The following is a 20,321-nucleotide window of genomic DNA, read 5'->3' as shown; positions in this document are numbered from 1 at the left end:
TATATAGAGTGCGTCTCTCTTGCGTCTCACAAGGTCTGGGTGACGCACGTTGCAAGACGTTAGACCCCAGTCGGCCGACTGAGAACATATTTGCTTTGCAATAAACCCTAGTACTTGGAAATCGAACCTTGTGTCTGTCGTATCACTAGTATATGGTGATTGTGCCTTGTTTCCATATGCGAAAGGTCTTGAGGGCCTAGCAATACCTCAGAGGGTATTGGGGATGCAGGGGAGTAAGGGTTTTCAGTGGAGGTGGTATGGTCCTCAAATCAATAAACACAACTTGTACCTTATGCAAGTATGCCCACACATTGTGGAATGTTATTCTATTAGCAGTGGAACACTTCCCTGAGGGCAAAGAGGCAAACCTTTTTAAATCTGGGGCAAGATGGCAAGGATGCCATGTTGCAGTCACTTCAATCCATTTTCTTCTCCGATTCAGTCTGCAGGGTGATGCTAGCAGTACAGTAGCCAGAAGATTTGCAAGGCTTGAAGTCTGGTTTTCCCCCGGGCGTTCAGGCTCGTTTGATGGCTATGCCCTTTTCGGATCAAAAGCTGTTGAAAGCTTAGAAAAGCTACAAGCTTCTAAAGCTGCAGCGAAGTTGCTTGGAGCAGCAATTTGTCAACCAAACCAAAACTAACGGTCTTCCCATTGGTGGAGATGTCGGCCCTTTTTTTTTTACTCCACCATCACAAGGGGAAGTGGCAAATATTGAAAGGGGCCAAAGGAGAACGCCCCCCTTATGCCCCCCACCCACCTGTGGTTCCAGAGGCCAAGGAGGTAAAGCTTCCCTCTCAGCTGCTTTGACTTCAGTTTCAGCAGCATCTTCAAAACCACTCTGAATCCTTTGCCCACAAGACTGTGATGGGAGGCAGGCTGTGTTTCCATCTGGAGATTTGGCAGGGCATAATATCAGATGCTTTGGCACTGCAGACATTGGCCCACGGCTACTGCCTCCCATTTTTGACACAGAAGCCAGATTGTCCCCCAAGAGACCATTCTGGAGCCGATCAGGATCTGATCCTCTTACAGGAGATTACTACCCTGTTGGAGAAAGGTACAATAGAGTTAGTACAGTCGAAACACGTGATGGTGATTGAGTAATAAGCACTTGGCACAGGGGCCAATTTAAAGAGAACATACATTTTGTATGCTTTAAGATGTCGAGCCTCTAAACTGCATACTGACAACATACTCATTTGTACTGTTTGATATTCAGGAAACATATGTATTGCTTTGTGTGAGTAGTAGGATATATAGAGATAGGTTGAACTGAGAAATGCATGAATGAGAACTGCACTGTACATAGTAAAATGTGGTAATGATGTATAGAGAATCGAACTATATATAGGCTATGACAATTGATGATCATTATGGATTAGAGTACATCTAGATGATTAAGAACATATCACATGTACCTTCTTGATTTGCTGTTTTAGTGATTTATTCAGCTTAAATTAAGAACCAAAATATAAACTTTAATTACTAATACACTATGACCTGCGCATGGTAGAGGGTGTTTTAAATATATTTTCCGTAATGGACTGGGCCAGCCTGTATTCACCCACTCACCCAAGCAGCAGTCGCCCATATTTTTTGTAGTTTTTTTTTTTTTTTTTCTGGCTTCCAAAAAAAGAGAACCTTTTACAAAAATAAGACAGATAATATCGTCTTAAATTAACAAAGTGCCATTCTAAAAGAAGAGTACAAAAAAATACTCTATACAAATTCAGTAACATACAGGTTAGAAAAAAAACGACAATCGGAAGGAAAGAATATAGAAACATTACCCAACATAACTCCCTATGGCACATAATATTAACATGAGAATAAGTAACAAAAAAAAATTTGAATCATTAAAACATTTAAAAGTAACTTCATGATAACGATACAAAATAAAAAAAAAGTGACCGAAAAAGGAACAACCAATAATTTAGACTAAAAAAAGTAACTTTCCAACCTATTGAGACACCCATTCTCAACGAATACACTTGCACTGCTTTTGAACTGTAATGTTACATCTTTCTAGAACCTGTATCGCAGCTATTGTTAACCTTGTCTCATGACCCGAGATCGATCTATCCCAAAACATTTCAGATAGAATCCCCTCTTTGCAAACCACAAATCTTGTAAATGGGGCTTCTCTGGCCGGCCAGGTACCCTCGCAGTCCATCAACAAATGTTTGCGATTGATTTGCAGGGTTTTTAAATGTATCACATAAAATTATGGTCATCTCTCCTTGCCCCGGTTTTACTAAGGCCTCTGTAATATGTAGCACGTTTAGGTGGGTTCTGAGAAATTCATTTGTGATCTTCCAATCTGAGAACTTCATGAGATATCTCGGAAGAGTCCCCAATTTCTTTTCTATTTTCTGGACTGGATTTGTGAGGGTACAGTAGCGCGTGTTTTCAATTTTTGCGATTCAATCCATCTCCTATAATTTTTTTTTTTGTTGTTTTTTTTAGCTTTTGGTGTATTACATATCCGAGTCTCGACATCAGTGTCTGCTTTCACCAGAGACTCCCTTACTATTGATTCCAGGTTAGACCGGATTTTAGAGTTTGAATATTTCAGCTGTGCCCCAATATCTGCATACGTGTGCTCAAGTGCTGTTATAAGTAAGCGGAAGAGGGATGCTAATCTCCGTTCTGCCAGTACTCTGAGGGATCGTAAGCCCAGCTCAAATCTTATGCTGGACGCAGGGAGACTTATTGGAAGCCAGAGGACTTTCTACCAAACCTTCCCATCTTTCACAATTGATACTCCATAGAAGGGGTTTAGCCTCCAAACCATAAAGGATCACTGGGATGACATTCGCTATGTAGTATTTGGTTGGTCAGAGAGAGGGAGAATTTACAATATTTAAACAGCACCTTCTTCATTTGTGGAACTAGTTGCAAAATGTTCCCCTGCACATCCGCCTCCACCTTACAAACTGAGGGTGATGTGTAGACCATGTAACCTAAGTAGACAACTTCTTCCCCTCTCATCACATGTCCTTCCAAAACCCACTGGGAGAACGGCACTATTTTACATGGTGCCTGTAAACGACTATCTTAGATTTGTTTGGATTAATAGACAGACTGATTTCCTTAGCATAATCACCCAGTTTATTTAGGAGATGCTGCCGCCCCAGCGCTGTATTATCCAGCAGGACAATGTCGTCATAAGCCAGCCATTGTATCTTAAACCCATTAATTACTGGACTGGCCAATGTCGACGATTCCAAAAAGGGTCCCATATCTGCCAAGTATAAATTGAAAAAGAGGGGTGCACCCTGGCAACCCTGTCTAACGCCTTTCTCAACCCTAATGGGATCTGACAGATTTCCTTCTTCGTCGAGCCTCACTCTCAATGTGGTATTTCTGTGAATCTCGACTAGCATTGACAAGATGCCCTCAGGTATGCCCATTTTCTAAGCTTGTTCCAGAGGTGTTCCCTGATGACCTGATCGAAGGCCTTTGAAAAGTCTACCCAAGCTCAAATAACTGTAAATCAACCTTTCCTATGGTAGTCTCGCTCCTAATGTTGATGGCCAAACGCGTTTAGGGCAGTGGAAAAACCTTTTCTAAATACTGTTAGGGCATTTGAAAGAATTTTTGCACCAACCACAGATCCTTTCCAATTCACTCAGCAGGATCTTTATGAATAATTTGCTTTCAATGTCCAGGAGGGCGATCGGACGATAGTTTGCCGGATGTGTTTGTTGGCCCCCCCCTTTGAACAGAGGGATGATAATGGCAGTTTTCCATGATTGAGGGAACATTTTTTTTTTCCCAGAATCTCCTTGAATAGCCAATGTAGAATTTTGGATCAGAGGGTAACGTTATCCTTTAGCACTTGATACGTTAGACCATTTGTTCCTGCTGCTTTCGAGGTGGAGGACTGCAAGATCAAATCTACTAAATCCTGTTCCTCAAATGGGAGATGCCAAATGACATCCTGGCCTGGACTACACACAGATTTTAGTGTTTTCAAAGTGGTGTGTTGGTGTATCCACTTTGATTCGGGACCAGGTTACATTGGCTACTGTTCGGGGTTTTCCTCTAACTCTTGCATAACCGACCAAAAATTCCTAGAGTTGTTTTTGCTGATATTTAACATCAGCTCTCCATCTTGCTCCAAATGCATCATCTTTCTCTCCACTGACCAATTTTTGTACTTGAGGGTTAGGACCTTCGACTCTCTCCTGAGTACCTCTGGACTTGGATTTAAACTCCTCAGTCTTCTCAACTTATGTCTTAAAAGTTTTTTATGCGGCCAGGTCTCCTCATCAAATACATAACGATGAAGCTTTCGTCCCCCCTGTTGGAATATATCCCAATGTTGACCCATTAATCATCTTCAGTCCCCAGGCATCCATAAAATCTACCCAGTTTCTTCCCTTACTGGAAATTCTGTGTTCTCAAAATATCATTTTCCTGTGTTGATGAGACACACTGGGAATTCAAATCCCCTGCAAGGATTATATGGGCACTCCCATGCAAGAGTTTGATCTTTTCTAATAATGCTGACAGCATTCCCAAGAAGTCTTGAGGTTTGATATAGGCGTGTTTCTAATAGACATTGATGATAATGATCTGGAAATCTGGCTTGCAAGCTCTTACCATTACTTTACAGGCTTGAATGCCTATTTCATTATTACAAATAGAAGTTTCTCTAATTGAAGAATCTTTAAAAGCCATCATTAAGCCCCCTGACGGCCTACCTCTCGCCTTTTGGAGTGCTGATAATGAAAATACTGTATAACCTTCAATTGTATTTCATTGACAAGCCAGGTTTCCTGGAGGACTATTAAGTCAGTGTGACTAAACAATACTTGTCATTTTTTTATTTTTTATTTTTGTAAGGAACCCCTGCGTTTTCCAAATTATTGGGCAAAGATCATTCTTCCTAAAGGGGATGCTCACCTAGCCCCAGTGTCTGTAGAACCTGAGTTATGATTTCTGGGAGAAAAGCAAGAGCGTTATCCTGCAACTTTGCAGTCAGATCCTTTCACCCTCAAAGGGGGGGGGGGCATCTACCTCCGAATGTCTCCACACTACCCAAAATTAGCTTATTTGGATCATCTTTGGCAGATTGCCTCCCTCTAATTGTTTTTCCTAGGGGGCTTTGAGAGACATAGAGATCTTGCTTCTCCAATTCACTTGAGGCTCCTCCTTGAGAATCGCCTCTTGTGCCTTTCTTGATGTTAAACCAATTTCCACTTTAAGACAGTCATGGATATTGGGAAATCATAAAATATTCAATGTCCTGTGAGGCATGAGATATAAATTGGGCAACTTTTTGAAGAAAGAAAGAACACCACTTCTACACAGGGATTTACAGTGAGGCTTCCTTGCAACGAGTGTCACCCAAACTTTCGGAACTGCAAATGCAGAGTATCCATCATCATTGCGGTTCAGGGTTATAATAGACCTTCCTCTTCACTTCTGGCTTTGCCCCTGTTCTCCCCTGCTGATCTGTTTCTCTCTGCACCGTTCACCTGGCCACTCTGTCCTTCGGCCCAGGTACCTGCTCACCCTGCCTCCCTCCTGCACTGCCTCGGGCCACCCCTGGCACTGGGATCTGTATCTGTACCCAGAGTCCCCTACTCTTCTTCTGCACTTATCATATATACCCTATCTGACTAATCATGCACTTGCCACTTGCCTGGCTGCACTACCTTTTTTCACTGCATTTATTTATTCCACTTACTGTTTATTTGGTTTCTCTCCTCTGTTCCGCACTTTTCACTACTCCCTTTCCATGCACTTTTCCCCCCTTTTCCATGCACCTGCACATTCTTAATGTCACTGGGCTTTATAAGATCGTATTTTTGCTCTTCCCCTGTTCCTCTCCCTTTTCCTTGTCGCGCTCTGAAACACTTGCTTATGAGCACGATGTAAATAACCTATCATATCACATAACTGGCTTCTCTGTGTCTTGATGGTCTTTCTTGGGACCTTGTTCTAGTGTCGGTCTTCCCCAAATTTCCTGCTCTGTTGTCCTGTGTAATGATCGTCACCTGCTTCCCTTCCCCGATTCTCACTTATAGGGGCTAGCTCAGTTGCTCCCAGGGAACCCATTTTTTCTGTGATTGGCTTTACATTGGATGCAAGATGTTTATTCTTCATCAAGATTGGAACCCATGGCGTCCCTTTGGCCCCTGACCCTTGCATCTGTAATGCATTGTTTTTATGCTCTGCTCCACACCGAATACTGGCCCCCTTCACTAATGGCTGCTTGGAGCCCCACACTCACATTTGTGATCTCCGACAGTTTTTGAAAAACTTCCGGGAGGGCCGATTTTACATTTTTTATATTTTTTTTCTTTCCTCTCCTTGTAAGCTCTCCAGAAATGTTTTCACTCCTATGCCCCCTCGATGTAACAGTTGAGTTGAGGGTAGCCGATCCCTGAGCTGGGACCTCTCGGGCTGGTCTTGATATGTTTCTGCTTTTTTGGGTTTTACCTTAGACAATTTCTTGTTTTATTTTTTTCCTCCTTCCTATTTAGAAGGTGGGGGCCAATCAGTCTCCTCTTTCTGATATCTTTTTTTCCTTGCCCTCCTTCGAGTGAGCGGATGCCCTGCAACTGTCCAGTTTGAAGCATCTTTTTCTGAACCCTGGACATTCCCCTCTTGCGGAGGCTATAAAGGGACTGCATCTCCTTCTTCTGCCCTCTGCCACATTAGCCAGTCTTCTGAATTCCTCCAGGACTGACTTCGATAGGGGAGTGTCATCAAAGGGTTGAGATGTTTCATCCTCCTCCCCCACCTCTCCTTCTATTTCACCTCGGAGAGATGGAGTTTTCAAGTGTAACAGGAGTTCCTGAACCTGCCGGATGATGTTCTCTTCCTCTTTCTCATCCAAAGCTTGGTCAATTGCTGAAAGGTCAAGCCCTTGTTTTGTCACCTCCAGCCAGGATTCTTTTAAGGTTTGGATCACAACTGTATTAATTACTGTATTAATCCCTACCAAGGATGATTTGCAGCTTGAATTTTCTTTAGCGAGTTCGATCAGAATCCCTACTAGAACTTGTACTTCTGTTTTCAGAAGCTCAAAAATAGCAAATTCAGAACAAAATTCAGTGCTGAATGTTGCTTCATTTGTTTGTGGGACAGGCGACCTCTCCTTGGACCCCTGTGGAGTGGCCGTGTCTTCGGGGTACTCTTTACCCGTTTCATCCTCTAAAATAGCCCCTTGGCAATTGGGGCCTAACTCTGACTCCACGATCCGAGAGTCCGTTGGATCTCCTCTGCTGAATGTGTCACCCTGACAATCGCCTACAAACAAAACTGAGTTCCTTGCCATATGATCCAACGAGGTTTCCAGAGGCAACAGACCCCCACTTGATTGTTCATAATCTTGCTTCTTTTCCTACCAAAATGGTCATCTATCCTCCTCTGTATTTTCTTTGTAGTTGGTGTATGCAAAGCCTCATTTCAATGCTTGACTTATAGCCGGGAGCGCCTCTTAACTTCTTTAGGACTAGACGAAAGATGGGGGCGCCCCACATGGACTTGCTCATGTGTAACGTGGGTCACAATGGCTGGTAGAGTACTTGGGAAGCCCGCAGGCACCCTGGCCGATGCTTCCGTAAAAGAGCCGTCCCATTCTGGGGTTCTGCCATCACCCATAAGCATTTTACTCCGGAGTTTTATTTCCTCTAGCTCCTATATATGCCCCCCCCCCCAACTGTGGTTGTCCCAGGCGCTCTGAGTAATGAATTGGCACAGGTGATCCGTCTTTGCCCACTTACTCCCTCTGCCGACTGCGTGGCGATCTAGGGGACAAAGTCAATTGCCAGAACACTTTCTTGGACCAGTCCTCCCCCCTAGATATAGTATGTGGTATGTTGATGATTCACAGGACTTTCGGATGCCCAAACACCCCGTTGTTGGAAGCGCTCAATTTACTGAATGTGCCGGACATCTGAGCTGCACTGGTGTATGCCAAGACCAGGATAGCGACGACTGCTGTGAGCCAGAGGGCCCTGGGGGCAGTGAGGCTGCCTAAGTGCAAAATCTTACACCAGTCTTACACGAAGACCAAAGCATGCACAGAAGCTGTCACCCCAATGCACTGTGCTTTGTGCACCCCACTGCAGTCTTACTGTCTACTTGCAGTCCAACAAGACAGCACGAAATACCTGTGAAGTACTGCCATCTGCCCTTGCAGTCTTCTCCTCAATTCCAAAAAGACAGCACAAAATAACTGTAAGGTACTGCCCAGGAGCTGCGCCACGAGTCCGTAGAGCCAGAAGACCCAAAGAGACTACTGCCTGACTCTGCGGCCGCTCCGCGGTATCCACCAGTTTTTATCCGGAATGAAGAGCAAAAGAGGACTGAAAGCCTCGTTGGTCCGCCAGCAGCAAAAGCAGCACAAACACTGTCACGTCCCAAAGACTGCACTGCCTGACTCACCCATATTGTTTAGCGATCCTAGCACAGCACAACTGGGTTCAGCCCAACTTGCTTACAAGTTCATAGGGAATGTGTAGCAATATTAGTGGAAAATGGGGCATTTATAAGCACACAAGACCATTAACAGCGGTCAAAACATGTGAAGTTATTTAACCCCTGCACAGGCTTTGGGGTTAACCCCCAAGGAATATCTGGAAAACAGTGGTTAATGGTGCATTTATAATCCCTTTAGGCCAGAATTATTTTGTCTCAAATTGAAGCATTCCAAGTCTACTGTACAGAACAGTTTGGGGGTTCTACCTTTTCATATTTGGAAGACTGTATTGCCATTTAAAAACAATAAGAGTGCATGTGTATGCAAATAATAATTAAATAGCTGACAATTTGAAATGTATTTTGCTAATCATCCCCTTGTCTGAAATAGAACAGTATCTAGCCATGCCTTTTTTCCACCAGGACACTGCAATGAGTATAGATAATTTCTGACATTATGCATGATCTCATCAAACACATACTTTGCCTGTACAAAATAGGCATGTGCAAGTGAGCTAATGATGGAAAGGTGTGCAAGCATGCCACTTATTCACGAAGTATCTATTTGTCAGCTATGTCAAGAGGGGAAAAAAAGATGGCAATTGCTAAACAGGTCACTCGGGCCCGTTAGTCACTTACTTTGTGCATTGAGTGTAGAGCATATATAACAAAGGATGTGAATTGTGGATACAAACACACAATTCGTATGTACAAAAAATACAGCTAATTAAAACTTATTGAACTAGGGGTTGTTGAGCATTCATGTTTATTTGCCTATTATACGCTTGCCAAGCCCACTGATAATATCCCCATTACACCCTTCTGGGGATCAGACAATAGAACCAGTTGGTTATAATTGTTGCTGCATAGGATTAGCTGCTCCAGGGAGTGTAATGCAGTGCAGCTTTTGTGGTGTGCTGCTGCATTGGACTAGGCCAGTAAGTGCAGATTTGGCCTGTCGGAGAAGCAGTCACATTGGTCTTCCCTGGGCTTTTCCATCTGCCCTTGTTTTTCGTAGATTCTCCTCAATCGCAACTCACAAGGCCAATGCACAGCTCACATCTCGGTAATGTCGTTGCAGCTGGAGATGGCTGTTGCTTCTGGTTTCAGCAGTAGTTTGGTCTACATGTAGCCTGCTTAATCTGTAGCCTCAAGGTTCACATCAGCCTCCTAACATGCTCCCTTTGCCGTGCAGACCCATGCCACCACCCAATGTGACAGTGCACAAACAATCTGTCTCTGCTTTAGTCGATCATGCCCTCGCTCGTCAGACCACTGCAATGATGCCACCACAATAGGTAATTGGTCATGTTTGTCACGAGTTGGAGCAAATGATACAACCAAGGATATTCCGGTCAGGTAGCACAGTGAGCTAGCCCCCGGTTGGTCAGAGACCTGTCATCTTAATGACGACGGAAGGAGGTTAGGCCTCACCTTGCATAGCTTGACATCCAAAGCCATTCTACCCGTTTGGAAGTATGTAGAGGGGAATAACAATCAGATCCTTACTCTCTGTGATCACAGGATACCTCGGATGGACAAGGGATGGGGGAAGGGGGGTTCTTAATCTAGGTATTCACAGGTTCTCAGATTTGTTTAACTCTGCCAGCAAAATCTTGGATGAAGACTGGTATAGTGGTTTTCTCCTTTTGGCCTGTGTAGGGGAGTTCCAGCTTATCCTCCTAAACTACTCTCCCAATCCCATCCAAATCCAGAGCGGAGAGTTGGTGGAGTATTTAATAGTCTTTTGCCCGCAACCCCTCCAGAGAAGAATCTCTCCTACCGATTTTGGTTTGCATTTGCAACACATTGGGTACATGACTCCTTCTTGCCCGTAGTGTGCCTTTTTCCCAAGCCCACCTCCCTCCACTCCCCCTGCCCGACCTTCTTTCTACAAAATTGTTTCCCAAGTGACCGGAAGAACAGGGAAACGCGGGAGAGTTTTCTCCATGTTCATCCATGCCCTGGTGCTAATTTGCCCACAGCACCTCCAGAGAAGAATCTCTCCTAGCGATTTTGGTTTGCATTTGCAGCACATTGGGTGCGTGCTAAGTACCCGTTCTCCATTTTGCCTCTTTCCTGTCTAGTATGCTTTTTCCCCCTGCCCACCCTTCTTTCCGACAGATTATTTCCCTGGTCACACCACATGATCGAAAGAGCCTCTATTTAGTGTCACTCCCAGGGCAACCTTGCCTAGGCAGCCGGTTAAGTGCCAAAGGCAAAGGGCAGCTCCCACTATCTGTTTGCCATGGGCGCCGTCTAGTGCTACAAATGGGTAAGGTGGCAGGAATTTGGAGCACAGCCAGTGCTGTGCTTCCTAAAACCTGCCACTGCCTTATTAACCTATCGCTACCATGCAAGTCATACCACGGTTTGAAATCTCACTGCCCTCCATAGCTAGCCAATGTATTGCATCTAGATAAATCTTTGCGGATAGACAATACTGTATTAAACTAGGCGTATTTGTATAGCCAATGGCCATAAATTAGCTGCTCTGATTTCACCCCCTTCTAAATCCAGCTGCATCTACGCAGCTGAGAGCCAGCCAAGACACACAGGTATGTATCACACTCCATGCTTATAGGTACTAGCCGAAGGCACGACCACCCACCCGCATGCATTTGCTATCATGCACTTCTTTGCCACATTGCACAGTACTTGTGTCCTTGCAACACAGCTACCAGCCATGATAAAAATGTGGTCTAGCTGTACACATGATTCTCCTTCTCTCGCATACTCTCCAGACTACCCCTCTGTACCCATCCACATGCCTACGTGACATGGGTGACTATCAAGGACATGGCCACCCCAACCTACCTTAATATTTACTAAAATGCACACATGCGTTCTATAACTTGATGAATTTACCATACCTGGACTTCTGTCCCCCAATGGCATTCAAACTACAGCGTATTGGGACTGTACCAAAGGTGGAAGGCACTATACAAAGGACAATTACGTTACATATGTGGTCCTCCTGGAAAGTACATCAAACCAGGAGACTGGAGAGAGTGAGGTAGTGAATAGAGCGCCCCGGAAGATAGGGTCTTGGGGCAAAACCCAACCATGTTTTTCAGCTCTCACTGGGTTGCAGAGCTAGCCAGACTTTGTTTAATAAAAGTAGGACAGGACTTAACACCCTGGGGAACATAGTGCCCTCTGATCTCCAAATGCCCTGTGAACCCTCCTCTCCAGTAGAAGAAGAAAACCCAGAGTCGAGCGTCCAGACCTTCTGTCATCCCGCCACAATAGTTTTTCTGTGGAAATTGAAGGGATCGAAGAACAACTTCACCTTGAGAACAAGCAGTTGGGGAGATAGAAACAGAGGAGGTTACCCCAGGACAGTGTACCCTCTGATGCTCCCGATGGGGAAATCATGGAGGAATTCTGTAATTCTGCAACGGTCTCTTCCTCCCACCGAAGAACACGAATGTTGATGCAGGGAATTCGTAAATCTCACAAAATGCGGTCCGCTAACTTTTTGGCCTCCTCCCACATCACCACACGGGAGAAGCCCCAAGATGATGGTCTACCAAGATAAGCAGTCCAGCGATGTCTTTTGCCACCATCCTATATGCCAAATCTTCTAACATCTTCCCCAGTAGACAAGGAAAGCTGATCAAAAGGTAGGAAGTCCTGAAGAAAAGCAACAAATATATCTGTGCAGTAAACCGAACCACCCATAAAGTCCCTGTCATCAACCAAGGTCAGAAGGTTTGTGCCCATCTTGACACTGGGAGAAAGGAGTGTGCCATGCACCCACAACTGATATTGTCTGGATGGAGAGTTACACAACGGCCGTGACCAGTGCATCAAATGACACACCGAAAACGTATTCCCTCATTGAAACACCTGTGAATATCTTGGGGGCAGAGGTTTTGTATAGAAGAAGCCTTTGTTCCTAGGCTACTTGCCCAATTAATACACCGGACCAAGGGCTAATTCCAATGGATGCACATACTGATACAGACCGCCATGTACTGTGCAGGATTACACAAAAATATAATTAAAAAAAAATACATGGTTGAAATTGTCTCCCGCATCCAAAACAGCGTTTTGAAGAGGAAAAAAAAAGGACCCTCCAGCGCAAGTTGCCATCAACGAAAGTTGAGAACTGGCGCTGCAGGGACTCGGCGGCACACAGCGAAGTGTTCCACCAAAAGTTAAGTAAGGGGGTTGGGGGAGCAGGGGCCTTTTACAAAGGCCATTTAGCTGTGGGGTGTTTACTTTGAATACAAACATGTCGTATTTTCGTCTTCGAAATGTTCGTATTCGAAATAGTCACGTACCTCCATACTGCGTTACTGTTAAAAGATGTCCGCACAAATGCTGGCTACCCACACTCTACAGCGGTCCACTGCTCTTGAGCTAGGTCCGCCCTTTAAGCAATAAAATAAAAAATAAATGGGTAGCAATGTCCTACAATTCCATCAGTGGTTGTCCCAGATTGTTCAGAGGGAGGTTACGACAGATTCCATGTCATCCTTCAGTGACGAATAACGAAATAGGGACCCATCATGGGTAGGAGGAAGCGAGAACCCTGGGTTTTGGAAGTGGGTCGTCTCCAAAGAAAAGCAACCTATGTAGCAGAGAACTCTCATTTAACAGGGGTTTAAAGGAGTATATGACTAATCTAGAATATTCGGCTCTTCTCCCCAAGGGGAAGGCAGGCTAGGGGTTTGGGCAAGCAGGACCTCAATGGGAGCGACTACTCCTTTGGGGGCAAGGACTCCAGGGATAGGATGCGAACCCCGTAAAATGTATTCCTTCCGCCTATACGAGGGCCACTAAATAAGCCTTTTTGTTTGACTGACATCACTGCTGAACCATCCTCAGACTCGACATTTTATAATCGGAAGCACATTACCTTGCCTCTCGTTGGAGATATCTTTAAAAGAACAGAAGTCCTCGGCTGGAGGAGACCCCTGACGCCGAGGTGAATGGCAGATGAGACGGTGCACAGAGCTCAAACTTCCACTGGAGCGCGAAAGACTGCCTGGAGGTGGGACCATGCAGAGGGCGTGGTCTGCTCGTGCCAAGCTATCGAATCCTGGAGCGCTGGGGACCAGGGCTCCTCAATCCCTGTGTTGAGAATCCGAGTTAGAGACCGACAACAGTACCGGCGAGACCTGTGAGGGTGTAGGAGACTGACGTAGAGAGTTCATGATTTGGGCTAAAGACTTTTGCTAATGCCCAAAAACCGACTGTCCCTATTTTTAGGAGGGGATTGCCCTGCTTCAACCTAGTGAAACTCAGCAATAGGAGAATGACTCCCTTCTCCTGGTTTTCCTTTTCCAGTCTTCCAATAGAAGGGATTTGATAAATGTTCCACAACGAAATGGGGACCAGGGGTTATGACTCCCTTCTCCTGGTCCTTGGTTCTTCACTGTATTTCCAACGCTTCAGTAGCAACTTTCAATCAATGTCTTTAACTCGTTCCAGGCAGTATATACATGTGGATTGCTCTCCTGATGTGGGTCTGGTATCTTAAGCCCTCTGATTCTTTAGGTGTCCTTGTCTTGTGGTTTATATATCCTTTTGGATGATCACTACGACAGATGAGGTAATGTCTGATAGCTTCTTGCTTTTTGTTCTCTTCCTGTTTCACTCTGTTGAAGGGGGCTCCTCCAAAATCCATTTTGTTGTGCTGTTCTTTTCAGAAGTACGAGGTCGAGGGACATTTCTCCAGATGCCCTCATCAGATGAGTACTTGGGCGCGGTAGATTACACCCGACGCACTTCTGTGACCTACATACTCCTACCGACTGCCCCTGCCTCTTGTTACCTTCTTGCATGCAGCAGCACTTCACCGGTTCTTCCTGGTGCTGGGTTTCACATCGGCATCCTTGCTCATATGCTTTTCTTCTGATTCTCTAGTGGTTGCTGCTCCGTCAGCTGGAGGCTTTGTATCGGCAGTGTTTTTGGGCCCACCATCCACCTCTGCGCAGTCCCGCCACCTTGTGCCTGCTTCCGGTCCTTCCTGTGCTAAGCCTTTGTGTTCTTCATCCCAGGCACTGCTGGTTCGCCTTCTCTCTGTGTCCGGGCTCCTAGCGTGAACTTCCGGGGTTGACCCGCTGTCTCTCCAGCTTCTCTCGCTTGTCTCACCTGCGAGCTACACCAACCAACTAGTCTGTTTTTCTGGTTCATTTGAAGTTGATGCTGTTGCCCCCTCTCGTAACGTCAACCTCATAATGTACAGTCCTTCATGCCTCTGGTGGGGCCACCTTGTGTCAGTACTTGTATAGCTTTGCCTATTGTTTCCCCATGCGTTTCTTATGCTCTTCTTTGTCTCAGTATTTTCGATACTGGTCAGTCCTGACGTTACAATAGCAAATAGTTCTATTAGTGGTGGAAGGGGAAAAGGTGGGCAAGGATGGTATGGATGTATGTGAGCAGGGTTTAGGGAGTTTGATTGCCAGGTGGTCGTCCTTGTCCGCAGGAGCGGAGTCCCTCCTTATGAGGTCCTCCTGTATATTACCACCATTAGGTGGACTATTGGGTAGTGCCTGCACCTCCCTAGATCATCGGAACGGCCTCCCCTTGGTGAGAAGTGACAAGACCCTGGTGCATCGTCCCAGGTCCTGACAAGGCCGCCAACCGAACGGCTTGTGGTGGCAGAAGTCCGTCGACTCGGGCATCATAGACCCTCCCTGGCTAAAACGCAGTGATAAAGCAGGTATGCAGGTTGCTCAGGAAGAAGGGAAGGGGGTGGTTGATGTCTGAGCGAGAATCCAAACCCTTTGATGGCTAAGGAACCTGAACGCTGAGGAAATTGGGACTGGAGAGTCCAAAGTGAGATGGCAGTCTTTCTCTTGACTTTCTATATTCTGCAAAGTCCCTACCGGAGAAAGGGACATTAGCCTTTGGAGAAAGATATGAGATGGAAAAGGGGCTAGAGGGCCTGCACATATTTGCTCCCATGGCCTATGTCGCCACAGGCCTGCACTTATTTTACTTGTAGGCAGCTAACCACTTACCTAGGCACTTACAGCTGCTCGCTCCCTAGCACTTCCCACCTGGTTTCACCTTGCACTTATCCCCCACCCCTCGTCCCTTCTCCATCTCTCTGCACTTGCACGTTCTGAATGCTCTCAAGAACTAGTAGGTCTGCCTCTATCTCTCATTGCTTTATTTGATTTAATTCCCATGTTCCCTCCCTGTTGCCCAGTGGGCGCTTTGACACACAACTTGCTGTAAAAGCGCATTACAAATGCACAATAAATAAGGTGGACTGAAAAGAGGTTGGAAAGAGGCAAATCTAAAAAGTCGCTGGATAGAAGCACTGATAACTTTTGTAAACTGAAATGAGAAAACAATGGGATTTATTTCATTTGAACTGCAAGAAACCAATGAGAACTTTATAACAAGCTTTTGCTGTGACCAAGCCAGGAGGTACCCTGGGAAGAACTTTTGTTGGAGGTGGGGGGGGGGGGGGGGCGTGGGGGGAGAGAGTTCTGCTAGAAAAATCCTGTCGGAACCCGAGGGTGAAAACCTGTTTCTTTATTTTTGTTTTAGTGGTAGGGCCAGGTATTTGGACAGGTTAGGACGGAGAACTGTTTTTGTTGTTTGGACATTCTGATGAGCACCTTACATTTTTTTTTTTTAGAAAGGGAATCTATTTTTAGCAGTAGGGCCAGTGAGGCTTTTCTTTTGAATTTCAGTCAAGTAGTGTTAACTTATGTCCTCTACAAATGCAGAAAGACCAGTGCTCGTGAACGGGTCAACGCATCCTCCTGTGGAGGTGTGGGGTGAGGGTCTTTTGAAATAATAGTGATGTTCTGGGTCATGTGATCCTACCAAGGATCATTGGTGTCCAGGAGGGATGTTGGGAGGAGATCTGTTCCAGGGGTTTGGCAACATGATGTTCCAGTGGTGGTGTCATCATAGATGGACATGCATTTGTGGAAGGCTTTTTGTGTGCATGCAAGGTGTGCGATTATCCAGGATGTCGATCTGCTCATGTAAGGGTGTGTGTGTGCACACGCTCTGGTGGATGTGCTCTCGTGTTTGTGCAAGTGGAATTGTCTGGAAGCAAAGGTGCCTGCTTGTGCATGGAGCTGTTGTACGTGCAGACGAGTTTGTGAATGTATGACTGCATGTGCAAGCGATGTGTATGCACAAGTACGGGCATGGTAGTATGTGCATGAAGCTGTGGCCCACTCCCAAACTTGCACACGCATCCTCATGTGTATTTGCATTGTTCACATATATGCTCACCTGCATGAGCGGAAACTGCTTCATGTGCTTGCCCACCTTTAGCTTCATGCTTTCTCGCACAACAGTTTGCACTCACACCTTTGCATCCTCAAACGCCTCCATGCGTGCATCCTTGCATGCACTAACATCTGGGCATGTGCTCACAAAGCGATCTGTGCATGCACACTCCTACATGCACTCATATTGGCATGTCTGCTCACACAGCACGTTTCCCTCCACAGGGAGGGCGAGCTGGAGACCGACCTAGGTAAAAATACATTCTCACTTGTATTTGCTATGTCGTGAATAAATTATTACCCAAGTTTACTTTTGACTGAATGTAGCCCCACTAAATTAAACCTCAAATGAGCACTTACCTTGGGCAACTATTTAGAATGAATCCTTGCCACGCTACAGCAACCATTAAAAAAGTAACAAGACTGCATACCTAAATGGAAGCCTGCTATTTTTCAGCGTGGGCTACATTCAGTCAAAAGTAAACTTGGGTAATATTTTATTCACGACGATTTTACATCGTGGGACTTTTCATCGCCACCCTTTCATCGCCAAATTTTTTTTTTTTACATTTATGGGGGGGCTTCGCCCCCCCAAACCCGCCCTTACTTAAATAATCATACCCCAAACCACACCAAACGCCCCCCCATAAAAGTTTTTTTAAAAAGTTTTTGCCGATGAAAGGGTTGCCGATGAAAAGTCCCACGATGTAAAATCATTCGACGAAATGCGTGTGTACCAATTTAGTTTACTGCCATTCACCAAGGAGCCATTTAGGATTACTTTTTATTTGATTGTTCATTTTTAACGTGCTTAATACCAGCGAGTAGTTCTAAGCGCAGGATCAGTGTTCGAAACTTGTGCTATGTGCCTTGCTTCCAAGACATACGTGTTGCCGCTGAGCTATCCTTCCTTCCCTACTAAAATGTTTTTTAAAATAAGATTGTATACGATACCACTCCTTGAAGTCTTAAGACTTATTCATTTAACAGTGGTTCCTGGTATAACCACTGCCATGCTTTTTCTTTGATATCACCACAATGCCGACAGCTGAGCCACTGTCTGTGGAAGCATGGTTGCAGGCTAGCTATCTACCCTTGTCGGGGGATCCCTTGACATAGGAGGGCCACCACCCATAGGTCTAGGTTACTTCCGCCAGTGAGGACCTCCCAGCCTGTAGTGACATGGAATTAAGATTCACAGGCCCATTGTTCTGACAGAGCCTCCCCCCCCCCCCCATGCCCCCCACACCATGTCACTGATCTCACTTGTCCATTGATTCCTGTAAAAGTAAATTTTTTTGACAAAGCACATTCCTTTAAATACTGGGTAGGATGTCTTATTTTCCCCACTAGGATGCCATGGTTTAATAATAGTTTCGCCAAAAGACAGTTTTTCTACACATTCCTCTCCAAATCAATTAATTTAATAACTGCCACCAAATACTGAAAATTTCCTTCTTCCTACACTCCCCCAGGTAAGGCAATAATCTTGTATGTAGTTTTGTGTTTTGATGAGGGAAGACCAAAGTTGTCTCCAGGTCAAGCTAGATTTTCCTCAAGTGTTTACACTAAATTAAAGCAGACTGAATTGATGTGCAGATGCGCCTTGACAATGGATTTTTCTTTTCCTGTCCCCTCATCTGTGGATCTTTTTTTTTTTTTCTTCCAGGTGCCTATAGGTGACCAGCCCAAGGATATTGAACTTCAAATCAGAGAGCTAATCTTTCAATTTATCAGTAACCCAAACTCCATCATTCTAGCAGTCACGGCTGCAAACACCGACATGGCCACATCAGAAGCACTTAAAATTGCCAGGGAAGTGGATCCAGATGGTAAGTAAGAAAAACGGAATAGTTGGCATGCTTTGGTTCTTTTCTTTATTACGAAGAACGTGTAACTCCTTAATAAGATTTGACCATCCTTGTATTGTATTTCTGTTTGTTGCAAACTGAGTTAATGAGCTGTTGCTGTTCATTCACATGCTGCAGATTGACTCCTAGAATGCAGCCAGTTCTGCATTCTTTGATGAAAGCTTTGAACTGTAGGGTACCCTTAAATGGAATTCTTGCTCCAGAACAATAGCAAATGAACGGCCTTTACTCTTATAGAACTACCCCATGTCTGAGTCCAGTTTCACTCACAGATGTTACTGCATGTTGCTGCAAATGTGTATGGGGTGTGTTGTGTTTGGGGATTTTTTTTTTTTTAGAAAGGTGCGTATGGTGGTTCTTCCCCCACCTTTTATTTGCAGTAAAATACAGTTGAGAATTTGAAGCAGGATTTGGAGAAATGCCTCTGAGAAAATGTCATAAAACAGTTCTAAAGAACATCTGTCATTGTTATGCTTTTTTTTAAATTACAAAATGTACCAGCACCTACATGTAAATCCATAAATAATGAACATCAGTTTGCAACTGTTCCAAAACTCGGTCTCTGCCACAAGCACATCCTCCAATGATGGCTTTGCCAAAGTATAAGTGTAGCAGAGGTGTTCTGCAAGCGTTGAAAAGGCTTAGTTTCTCAAGTAGAAACCAGTTAACAGTAATAACTTTCCAGTGCCGGCGAGGGGCAAGGAAGCTCCAGATAAATGGGGTGGGTTGGATGAGGGATGTGGAAATTGGGGGCTGGGGAAGGTGGCAGAGAGGAGTGCAAGTAGCACTTACCTGCTGATCCGGCATGGATAATGGCTGCCTTCCACTTCTGAGGAGGCTCGAAATGCAGACTTTACCATGAGGTAAAGCCCTGGCTCGGATGTCCCCTCCCCCGGGGTGTTAAGTGTTCCTACCTAACTGACAAAACTTCCTGGTTATGTTTGTATTAATCTAGTGCTTAAGCCCAAAAGGAGGAACAAGTACAGCTCACAAACCAACAAATTTGGAAGGTAAAACGGGAAATAAGGCAGCCCTACTTCAAATGTGTTATGGTTTATCATGGTGTACATGTTTCTTCCTTAGTATAGGAATGTGGGGGTCATCACCGATTCAGTAACCATATGCCTTTTTTCCAGACTCTGAAACCTGTTAGCGGAATCTATTATTTGACCTAATGATTGAATAATGCCAACATTAAGGTGGGGAAATGTAAAATTGTAACTTGAATAATAAATTGGTGCCTACTTAAAGTGCAATAAAGGGGCAAATTTCAACACAAAGAACCTAACTTCACTTTGTCTCTGAAATCCACTTGTTTTTGTACAGCTTTCTTATGGCTCAGTAAGTGTTGAGGCCTATTCAGCAAATAGGGAAACCGGAATGTGGTTATCAAGAGAACAGTTTATATAAACACCTACAGTGGGTGAGAAAAAACAAAAGATGAATAACAAAATTGTGAATTGATGAAAAAGATTCCTAATCTAGGGTTGTATTGTATCAAAGTAAAGCTACATCAGACATTTGACCGTAATGCCACATGTTTTTTATTTAATAAAAGTAAGTAAAACATTTGCGACCCAATCTAAACTTAAAATGAAAAACTAATATGTAGGTAGTAATTCCCCATTTTACAAAAATGTTAGATTTAAAATAAATATGGCATTGCTGTCCATGCAGAGTGTACCGGTCACCTGGGCAACTATTTTTTTCACATGATTCCATCCTACATCGTGTGTGGACACTGCAATGATGCACCAGAATTCAAACAGTGGAAGTGCCTGCATATTATTTCACATT

The 20,321-nt window shown here is 44.7% G+C and overlaps 1 protein-coding gene across 4 annotated transcripts in view; it reads left to right on the top strand.

Annotated features, from left to right (window-relative positions):
• The window catches only part of DNM1L (dynamin 1 like), a 1,039,542-nt gene that overhangs the window by 236,612 nt on the left and 782,609 nt on the right, over positions 1-20,321 (top strand). For all 4 annotated transcript variants that reach the window (XM_069628197.1, XM_069628195.1, XM_069628196.1 and 1 more), the window contains one exon: positions 18,323-18,485. In XM_069628197.1, the coding sequence (XP_069484298.1) occupies positions 18,323-18,485 (163 nt within the window). The remainder of the gene's footprint in view (positions 1-18,322; positions 18,486-20,321) is intronic.

The sequence above is a fragment of the Ambystoma mexicanum genome, chromosome 12, assembly GCF_040938575.1.
Source record: "Ambystoma mexicanum isolate Mex_15411 chromosome 12, UKY_AmexF1_1, whole genome shotgun sequence".
NCBI lineage: Eukaryota > Metazoa > Chordata > Amphibia > Caudata > Ambystomatidae > Ambystoma > Ambystoma mexicanum.
Note: the sequence above shows the minus strand (reverse complement) of the source record. Positions and strands in the feature narration are given on the sequence as shown.